Raw genomic sequence first — 11,486 nt, 5'->3', positions numbered from 1 at the left:
CCGCAGAAATTCATGGTGCCATTTACAAATGTCATCTCACCAACACGTTTTGCTCTCATGCAGCCTCATATCATCACACTCCTACCTCTGTGTTTTACTGTCAGGACTATGCAATTACAGAGGCACTCCTAGCAAGGTAATGCCAAATGCTGGATTCCACTAGAGCTGAACAAACATATTTTATTGGTCCAAAGAACGTGTTACAAATACGCTTCTTTTCATGTACTTTAGTAAAATCTTTTTCTTGCAGTTTTATGCCAAAGAGCAAGAAATGGTTTCACTCTTTGGACACTATCCTTAGAGGGTTGATGGTATGCAATGTCCTTCACACAATCTAAGTTTTCACAGAAGCACAGATTTCTTCTGATAACCTCTGTGCCAAGTGTGAAGCCCTTGCCCATCTCTTTATCAGAGCTAGATTGTGCAATTATTCCCTGTCTGTGGCATCATTTTAGGTCAGCCCTGGCAGCTCTGATCAGTTGCACTATAGTTCCCCGTTACGTCCTAATTTCTGCCGCAACGGTTTTTCCAGTAATTTGTATTTGGTCACCGATTTTCCTGTATCCTTTTCTATCTGTGGGAAATATCATATATTACATATTTTTAAGTTCCTCTGGCAATCGTTTTCCATGTGGGGCCATGACGCAGACATGCAGATAGACACAGTTCATAGATCCAAAACAGAGAAAGTTTATCTGTTTATATCTAATTCTATAACATTTTTCAAGCAGTTAGTCAAATTGGAAATAACAGGTTTACTCAATGTTGTTTATGTGTTTCAGCGATCACAGGTGTATTGACTTTTGGTGCATTGAGTTTATATTGTGGGGCCTGTGTTTTCAATACAGTCTTTCTAAAGTATGTTTTTGATTGTTCATAAGAGGTAGAACTCTACTAAGCCAATTCAGGGTTTCTGCATTTGCAAGCTGGACTGCAGATGTGCATTTTTTCATACTTCAATAGAACAGAGCTGCACCGGTCTACTATGTGGCAGCTTGCTTTTTCCCTCACATCGAACACACACGATGAAACAGCAACTGGTGGATTTCTGGAAATTCTGGGTTCCGTCGATGAAAGCTTGCACAAACAAAGCTCATCCAAAGTCTTGCATCGACTACCTTAATAAAGAATCTTATATTGATAAATTAGAAATGTGTGGATGACCAAGAATCTCCAGTCACAAACTTTGGACTGTAACTTCTTCTATTTTTCTGTATATACAGTGTATATACCTTGCATCTTTAATTTATAGTTGTGTTTCTCTTGTTTTTCTTCCATCACTTTGCTGCTATGATGTTGCAAATTTCCCCTTGTGGGACTAATAAAGGATAATCTATTCTAAGTGGGCAGTTAACATGTACCCCTGTGGGTGGATGACAACATTTGCGGTATGGAAACATGATTTGGCCTTTAAAAATATTGCAACTGTTTAGATGTGATACAATTTGAAATCATTTGACGTTTAGTTGCTATTACACAAGGGTGTATTCACCTGTAGTAGATACTGTATACCATCCAGTACTAATCACTGTACAGCCAAATAATGACACTGGGTCCATTGTTTTATCATTAACTTCTATTATATTACATTCTACGATATAGGTGAGGTAACGATGTTTAGTGTGAGGGCTAGTAATGGACATACACTCATCGTCTGTGTGGAGCTTCTGCTTTAGCTTCTCCATCTTCTTGTCATCTCTTAGCAGAGTCTTGTCTCTTTTCAAGGTGCCTGTGGTTTCCTCCTTCTTCTCCTCACCAATGTCTCGCACCAGTGAGTACTCATCATAGTTTGTGATGCCTGACACACAAAAAGATCGAGATTACAACATTTACATTACATTCTGGAAATGACACACAGTTGAACAGACAGGCAGAACGCAGACAGTGGGCAGGCAGTACTGGTCCATGTGAAAGTGTGAGCTGTGTGTGGCAGAGCTGACCTATTCTAGCACAGATGGTCATGAGCATATCACTGACAATCTTGGAGTCGTCCACCATGACAGTCTTCACTGTACCATCCAACATGCGGATCTTCAGAGGCCTCTGCTTCTTCTTGTATTCCAGAGTGTCCTGTCAGACAAATGAGAGAGGCCACGTGTTGGCATTTTGTTTGAAATTTGATCTAGAGCATTAAACTGAGAGCAGACATCTCAGAAACGGTTTGCTTATTTAAGTCACTACATGTTGTCATCATGCTGCTCCTCATCCAATAATATTTCCTGAAGAAGGATCGCACCATTTACTTAGTCATTGTTTTCATACACCACTGTGATAGGCTCAGCTGTTTCAGAGTGAGACCAGTGATGTCATTGGCCGAGATTGTATTTAAAAATCACCAAATCCCACCAAATCCCAGATCACAGATTTGTATTTCACTTCAGTCAACCTCTAGGATTTGTACTGCTGCACCGCCATTAACCAAAATAGCAGGTTTGCATTGAGGTGCCCACACAGGCCAAGTGTCCAATGGTTTGTACCTGTCATGCTAAATTTTGAATTTCATTCATTTCATTCTTTAGCAAATGATCCTAGCAATTTTATGATTCAAATCAGAATCGACTGTAAACTCATAATTTTTCTTGATTCAATTAAAAGAGAGGGGCCACCATACGAGAACATCTATAAAATTAGAATATTTTGAATTTTTTTTTTTTTTTTTAAAGATAAACTTTCACATATTCTGCATTCATTACATGTAAAGTTAAATAATGTTTCAAATACCCAATGGTGGAACAAACTTTTTTGTGATCATTACATTTTTGGAGATGCGCCAGTATTTTGGCTCTTAAGCCAGCACACTGTGTGCCAAACCAGCAACTATCCTTTCCAGTGAGTAGTGGAGAATAGTTTCAACCACTCTGCTGTGGCCTTGTTAATGTTATGTCTCCAGCGGTGGAGAACAGTCTAGTTCCAGATTAGGCTCCAGTCATCTAAAAAAGTTTCGAAATAATATTATAGATGTGATCTTGACCTTGACGATACTGCTTATTAGGGATTTTGGTCAATTTGGTCAAAAGTCAGAAGTTTAGTGTTTGGAACATTTAGTTGTGTTGAAGTGTGTAAAAGACTGATTTACCCCATTCCTCAACATGTAGTAGTCCAGGGCCTTTCCAGCCTCCAGCCAGATGCCTTTCTTTGGGTCTTCATCAGACAGAAACAGGCCATAGTCATTGGCTACAGAGGGAAACAGAAATACTGAGTGAGTCACTATAACAGGGTTTCTTGGCACAACTGCACATGTGGATATCCACTCATTATGAAGACATGATTTCTATCTCAAGTACTTTTGCTGACCGTAACTTCATGTCGATGACACATGACCTCTTGTCTCTTTAAGGACAATTTAAGAAATGACACCAGAAGAACATCCATTTATCCATCCATCCATCCATCATCTATACACCACTTAATCCTCACTAGAAGTTATCTTGTTTTTTCAGCTCAGTGGAAATGTATCAATGTTTGGCTGATAGAAGGCAGAAAATCCCTGAGATCATGAGAGAATTGACAACAAAAAATAAATGGATGTTAAGATAAACATCCATCCATCCATTATCTATACACCACTTAATCCTCATTAGGGTCATGGGGGGGCTGGAGCCTATCCCAACTGGCTCAGGGTGAAGACAGGTTCAGCTGAACAGGTCACCAGTCTATCACAGGGCTACACTTAGAGACAGACAACCAGTACACTCACATTCACACCTATGGACAATTTAAAATCACCAATTAACCTCAACATGTTTTTGGACTGTGGAAGGAAGCCGGAGAACCTGGAAAGAACCCAAACTGCACAGGGAGAACATGTAAACTCCACACAGAAAGATCTTGGGCGTCCTAACTGACTATCTTCTAGCTGCGAGGCGACAGTGCTAACCCCTGAGCCACCGTGCAGCCTCTAGAGGAACATGACCATTTCATTTGCTTGACAGTAGAAACAAGGAGTTGAATTTGGCAAAATCAGAGACATTGGTACTCTGCTTCTCTGACACAGTCTTTCTAAAAGTAGAATGACTTAGGCTTTGGCAAAAGTAAAGCAGAGAGCTACCGTTGCTATAGGCTGCATCATAAGCCATAATTCTGCAGCATTTCAGCTGATGCGTCTCTGAGACAGATGCTCATTGCTCGTATACAGTAATGTTTTCAATTGCAGCTCTTTTGTAGAGCCTGTAATTAACCAGACAAAAGCAGCAAGCCTCAGTTCAGCTGCTTTTAGACGCTCTGTCCTAGGGCCACTTTGTACTAATTGTACACTCAGCTTTGCTTAATTTTTAATTAACTCCTGCATTCAGTAAAGGATTCACAACTTAGGTCAGTTTTCATTACTCAATAGAAGCCGCATGAATAATGACAGCTGCATAAAAGCAAAAAAGTAAATATCAGAAAAAAACAAACCCAAAAGTATTACTGTATGATTAAGTAAAACAGATGTAATCCATTTTTCAGTGGTTTTAAAAAGTATAGTACTTTACTCTTATATTCAGGCCTTCAGTTAACAACAGAAAATATATATTCAATACCACACATAATGTGTCATATAGGTCAAATCGCATTCGTTTTGTTTTGTTTTTTTCTTTTTTCTTAAATCAAGCACATTTAAAAGAACCTGAGTTAACCAAAGTTCTGTACATGTTATCAGTCAGGAAGCAACAAGAATATGCGCAAAAACCCCTGCAACTGGTAAGATTAATTTCTAAATTAACATTAATATAAAATACTAAAATACTGGACTGTTAAGTGCAAGCAACACCCCTGAAAATATGGACGGTACATCTTGAGATTGTTCTTTAAAAAGTTAATTGTTGGTCTGCACCAAAGTTTAGATGAATGGTACGTGTCAAAGTAACATCCACATGAACGCCAGGACCCAGAGTTTCATAGCTGAACATGGCATTGTAATGAGGTGGTCAGTGCTATTCATTGGGTTTTGTTTAAAGACATATACAAAACATGTAAAATGTAGAGCAGTTGTGTGAAGATTTTTGGTGAAGGCTTTGTCCACATTTCAGCACCAATACTAGTCCAAAAACATCACAGAGTACAAATGATACAGATTTCCGCTAAAACCACAAATCACCTTTCTCATTCACTTTCATTGCGATGAAGACAAGTGAGCTTTCACACAGGGTATCAAATGTATTCATACCCTCCCATTAAAGAAGGAAAAAAACAGCTGTCACTGAAATAAGTTAACATTGACAAAAGCACTAATAAATCAAAAAGTAATGAAAATCATGACATTGCTTTTGAATTATGGTTCAACAGAAATATATAAAAACAGAACAAAACAAACAAAAAAAAAAACAACATGCAAAAAAGCATGATGGGACACATAAACTAATATTTTGTTGAACAACTCTTTGAGCCAATCACTGCAATCAAGTGTTTTCTGTAACTCTCAATCAGACTTCTGCACCTGGTGACAGTTTGTTTTTAAAAAAATATTCTTTTCAACCACAATTCAAAAGCAATGTCTCATTTCACTAAATTATAATTTTGTAAATTTTTATTTATTATTAATTTTTTCAGTTTCTAGTATTTAAGTGACTATTGTGAATTTTTCCTTTTCTTTAATGGAAGGGTATGAATACATTTGAGGACGACTACATGTCACACAGCGGCCGTCCTCAGGTTGAGTTCTGAGCTTCATCACCATTGTCAGGATATTTTTATTTTACTGTTCATAGTAGTTAGATGATCACCACAAACTGACAGCTGCTGATGACTGCTGTAAGTATCGATTTAGTGAATGACAGATATTGCGAGCACATCATGGCCGTCTCCTTCGTTGTGCTGCGTACGTCTGAATGAAGCTGTGAGGAACGTTAACATAAAAGAGAGAGAGGAAGAACTCACGCTGGCCAAGCTGTGCCTCAGGAACTCTCTCCCTGATGATGCGGCAGGCGTCGTAGACCATGGTGGAGGGCTCAAACTGCATGGTTTTCACCACATTCCCCACACCAATCTTCAATGACAGGGCCACCATGATTGCCTATCTGCACCTCCACCAAACTCACACCTGTAGGATGCCCAATGAAGTAGTTAGTAAAGACAGGTCTCCAGCATTTCTATAGCCCAATATCACATGGAGTTCAATGCGTCAACAATATCAACAGTTCTGACCCAATCAAAACTGCTAAAGGACAAAAATAATCTCTGTACCATAGTTTTGCCTTCTAAACAGATGAAAGGCCATTTCTCTGTTCCCCCACTAACCTGCTTAGTGTGTGCTTGTCAATGTTAATTCCCATTACTATAGGTGTCAGTATTACCATTATCTATCCTCTGTATCGTTCTTATTTATCTCTATGACAAACAGTTTGACAGAGATTAAATTGTATTTACTGTCGTATACACAGCTGTTCCAGGACACTAAGCAGCCCTCCCCCCATAGTCTGGTTCTTTTGGAATGGTTTTCCTTAATAAAACACATCAAGTTTATTTAGGTTTGGCCTCACATCCTGCTGTCACCGTATCCCTGTCAGCTACTCGTCCTTTGTTACCTTTTTGATGACAGCTGGAAACAGCTAGAGTGTGTAGCTGAAAGGGATCAAATGTCAAGACACAGCTATCAAAATGAATGCTAGGTAATGTAGTACCAGATCAAAACAGACTGAACTGAAAATAAAAAAGAGAAACGACCATTTCCTGGCAGATACTGAATGTTTTTAATCTCCCAAAACGGAATACGAAGACTTGCTCTTAAATTTAACATTATGCTGCAAAAATGTCAAACTGTTTTCACCTTTTAGTCTATTTTTATACATTTCTTTTGACTGGTTTGAAAGAGGTGGATTTGAAATTTGGCCCACTGCTAATCCTACAGTGTATGTTGGCTAATAATCTAAGGACGGATATTCAGTTTAGCATATTGAAAATACAAAGACAATGAGTTAAATAAATACCTGATGTAAATCAATGTTGTATTGACGGTCCTCCTGCCCAGTCAGATGATGAAGTCTGAGCTTCTTCTCCCTGGATGAAGCAAAAGAAAGTCAGAGATCAAAACTTTTGATCCAGCCGACATATTCACTAAAATGACCTCTACTCCTGCATCTTCACCAGCATGCGAAACACAGCAATCTCATTCTCCAGCAGTTTGTGATCTTGCAATTTCAGTATCAAGCAAATTTGAATAAATTACTTGCAGGAGCTTATAACTGTGATGTATTGTCACATAATTGCAGCAAAAATGTTTGTAGTTTGTACCGAAACACACACACAAAAAAATACTGAAATGCAATGCTACGTGTTTAATTCAAAGAGCAGAATAAGAAACACTTGAGTAGTACTGGAGTAAATGGAATGAATTATGTAATTAGAACACAAAAACAAGTAACGGTATTCAATTAAAATTATAGCAAAAAAACATCACATTACTGACACATTTGCTGAAAATGAGGATTATGTTGCATTTTTAAATAAAGAACCATAGAGTGTTGGAAACTCTCCAGCTTTGAGCAAAAGAGGCTCCGTCTGTCACTCTCATGTTGCCCATGCAAACCCCACAACAAACAAGAGGCCACAAGGACCCTCCGTCATCACTAAACTACAGGGGTTTCCCTGCTCACAGGACAAAATCTGAAAATCAGACATTGTCATAATTTTACCAACACTAGTCCATAAACGTCACAGAGAGCCCAAAAGACACATCTCATACGTCTTTAATTAACAGGTGCTCAAACAAAACTTTTTACTGGGAGTTTTGCCTCATTTACTTTGCTCTGATTTCACACCTATTATAGACTGAAATGTATCTAAAAATCAAACTGTGATTAAGATTGGAGACTGTAACAAATCAGACAAATGAGACTCATCATGATTATGGAACGTAATCCAGGTTTTGGTTAAAACATGAACAGCAGCTGAAGTTCAGTGTTGCTTCCAGCTGGTTGTAGGAGTTTATGAAGTACCTGCAGCATCAAACAGCAGCAGGAGAGACAGTTGTGCACATTTATGCATGTGGAATAAGAGTGGCAGCTTACCATGGGTTGCTGTAGTTTCAGAAATAAAACCATCGTAAGAGTCATCTTATTAGCATTTCTTTACTATTTTAATTTTTGCATATTTGGTATTGAGATAATCCAAAAGTTACATAAAGAACTCAGCTTACATTATTTTAACATTGTGATACATGGATTAGGTTATTGGCTACATTTCAGGTAACTAGGAATTGTATCAGAACACTTTTAGTTAGAAGTTACACTCCTGACCCTGCTTGGCACAATATTCAGATCCTCTAAATACACAGGCTTGTAACTTCATGTCCACAGGCAGATCCAGGATAATTACCTTTAGCTCAATTCAAAGCATCACAGCAAAGGATCTGAACACTTCTGCAAATTAGAGAAATTACAAATATATCTTGACTTCATAGATTCAAACGTCAGCTTAATTCATTTACAATTAAATCTATATCATTATTCAGTTTGATGGGGTCTGTGTGACAAAAAAGAAACTGTATGCGACTTTCAAAGACTATCTGAAAAAGGACACAAAACATGGAGGGATTCTTCCCATTGCTTTCAATCAGCATTGTTTTGAGCAAGAAAATACTCCAATTTATGTTACAAACCTAGGCCAAATGAAGTTTTCACAAATATTTCAGTCAGTCATTCCTTGCCATTCAGTACAACGTGCAAACACACAGCAGCAGTTCCAGCATTTCTCCGTTAGATCTTTTTCAGTGGGTCATGGAAGAAATAATATCTTCATTAAGTCAGCTATACGGCTATTTTAGTTTGGACTGGGAGGTGTGTCAGGTGTTGTTTGCCTCACTTCCAGACAAACTTGGATATTCCTCCACTCCAGGAATGACAGGGTTCTTGTGAGGTCCCAATCAGATGTGCTGATGTCATTTCCTGTTTTATAAAGCTTCTCAACGCCATAAAAGGGCATTTCAGACATCTGTATGCTTCCAGCTATGATTCAGCTGGGAGTACTGAATCCTGTCTGCAGTTAGCGGAAGGTCACTTTGTTTAGTTCCAGGAAAGATAAAAGCTGACTAATCTAATGCTCATTCTGCACTATTAGTTACAGGTGCTACAATACGTTTGTGTTCAAACCTCCCTCTAGTATCTGTGGTTGTTTACAATGTTATTATCACACATTAAGAACTTTAATGCCCAGAAGGCCCAAAGCCCAACGCCAGGGCGACTTTGACCTTCTGCTCTTCCTGTTTAAATAGTACCAAGTCCAAGACTGAGAGATTATCTCATTCCAAAAAACAAAGTCTGCAGACTTCAGAAATTGTGCTTTAAATGCTTCCCACTCCACCCAGACTGAAAGAGGAAGTGCCAAGTCACAACAGCAATTACTGCAGTTACTAAGAAATGCACCGATGGAGCTTAGTGTTCTTTGAGAACACAGGAAAACATCAGAGAAAAAACATTCATCTGTGTATTTTGGTAAATAAGATAAAAATATAAATAGTGGAGGTACACTTTGAAAACATACAGTCTTTGGCATTAACACGTATAACATAATTCAGACTTTACGGTTAAAAAAATGTGTTGTTAATTCGCCTTTGCAAGTCTCATTTTCATATTTTCAGTTTATGTCTGCTACAATAAACTGGTAATAAACTGTCTGTTTAAATTCTTATTAATAATCCTTCGGGACTTTTCCTAACTGCCTCAACTTTGTGTCTGTCAAGTTGAGACTTCCGCTGTAAAGTGACAGCAGCCAGCCGTCGTTCTAGCCAAGCATTCAGTGTATCTCCAGCACTCAGATACTGTACATCACAATCTGTATCTCATATCCGTCAGACCAAACCAGACTCTGAAATTGTTGGTGGAACTCTTTACCAACAACCAACGCAATATTACAGTGACTTATCTTATTATTCCAGAACAACACATTTACCCACAACTGCTCTCCAGCACTGATAAGTCCAACATGTGGCACCCTGCCTACAGTCACTTTTATAACAATGCCAATGTGAAAAAACTGCAACACTATGTCATAAACCATCCTGTTCTGTAGAACACTGTGAAAACTTTAAAATATGTTTCATTCATTTTGCTTAAAGAAGAAGCCCGGATAAAATGCACCAGCGCCACATTTAAGAGGTGGAGGAGATGTTGTTGCCATGTGACAAAACAGGAAATAACAAAATGTTGGTCTTACGAAAGTAAGGTAAAGTAAGTAATATCGATATTTCAGCATTGTAATTGTTGTAACTGTCAATGGGGCATTCCTTATACAGCTGCATTATCAATATCACAAAACCAACATGGAGGTGTGTTTAATGCCCCCTGACAACTAAATCCACCTGGAAAAGGCTTCTGTTCGGCTATATTTGATAAAGCTTTGGGAAAGACACAGTAGTGACCTGGAGAGAAAAACCATTATGTTAGCCCAGAAGGCACGACAGAAATCATTCTAGACAGATAATGTCAAATCTTTATAAAGTTCAACATGAAGTATGTTCTAGGGGACATAATAAGCCACTGTGATTAAATGCCACCCAGTGACAGAGAACATTATGAAGCAGCAAAAACAACATTTTAAACTTGACTCAACAAATAAACAAAAGTATTCTAAATTAGAAAAGACCATTGGCTGATTATCACTGATAGAGTGGTGGACATGTGGTAAATGGATTGCACTGATATAGCGCTTTTCTATCTTAGTGCTACTCAAAGTGCTATACAATGTTTTCTCATTCACACACCAGTGGTGACAGAGCTGCCATGCAAGGCGCTTGCCTACCATTGGGAGCAACTTCTGGTTCAGTGTCTTGCCCAAGGACACTTCAGCTGTGGAGGGGTGGGGGATCGAACAGCCAACCTTGTGATCAGAGGACAACCGCTCCACCACCTGAGCCTCAGTGCTTTTGTTTATTCAGCTGACTGCATTCATTGAAATAGTCGTATAGCCTCAGAAAGAGAGAGAGATACTGAACTGATGACACATTCATACTAATCTGATGAGGATGGTGGTGGTGGGACAGAAACATCTAGACTATATCTACATAGAGTCTGGAACACTTCCACTTCGCTGACCATTTCAAGTCATAGCCTTATCACTGACAAGCTCTGATATCAAATAGTAACTATGCATCCAGAGTTACAAAACCCCCGCCTTCTGTCCATAACGTCATGTCATATGTTAAGGAAACTATCACTCAGTGCTCCAGACTACAATGTCTCTTAGTCAACAGTGGATCCCCTACTCTGTCGACACCATTTGGGATTATCTTACTATAGGAATATAACAATTTATCATGTCATAGTCAGAAACATTTGTTTTAACGAGATGTTGGTTAAGAAGATATGTTTTTTGAAAATTGCACAATATGGTATCTAGTAATAAAGACAAAATATCACAATCAAATGAAAAATTATCTTGTTACAGCATAAATATTGAAAAAGTTTCTCTTCATAAAACATTTTTTCTTTGCCATGGTGTAAGCAATGCCAAGAGTAAATAAAATTAGCAGCAGAAGTTATAGCCTGCCACTGAAGTCATTTAACGAGTGAAAG

At 38.4% G+C, this 11,486-nt stretch overlaps 1 protein-coding gene across 1 annotated transcript in view; it reads right to left on the bottom strand.

Moving 5' to 3' along the window:
- tln1 (talin 1) overlaps nucleotides 1-11,486 on the bottom strand; it is a 76,532-nt gene that overhangs the window by 49,860 nt on the left and 15,186 nt on the right. Inside the window, exons 2-6 of the mRNA XM_008288811.1 lie at nucleotides 6,906-6,975; nucleotides 5,857-6,019; nucleotides 3,077-3,174; nucleotides 1,941-2,070; nucleotides 1,646-1,798 (exon numbers count right to left, since the gene is read on the bottom strand). Coding sequence (XP_008287033.1) covers nucleotides 1,646-1,798; nucleotides 1,941-2,070; nucleotides 3,077-3,174; nucleotides 5,857-5,986 — 511 coding nt within the window. The 5' untranslated portion in view covers nucleotides 5,987-6,019; nucleotides 6,906-6,975. The remainder of the gene's footprint in view (nucleotides 1-1,645; nucleotides 1,799-1,940; nucleotides 2,071-3,076; nucleotides 3,175-5,856; nucleotides 6,020-6,905; nucleotides 6,976-11,486) is intronic.

Source organism: Stegastes partitus, unplaced genomic scaffold, assembly GCF_000690725.1.
Source record: "Stegastes partitus isolate 25-593 unplaced genomic scaffold, Stegastes_partitus-1.0.2 Scaffold575, whole genome shotgun sequence".
NCBI lineage: Eukaryota > Metazoa > Chordata > Actinopteri > Pomacentridae > Stegastes > Stegastes partitus.
The sequence above is the reverse complement of the archived record's forward strand: the minus strand, read 5'-3'. Positions and strand labels throughout refer to the sequence as shown.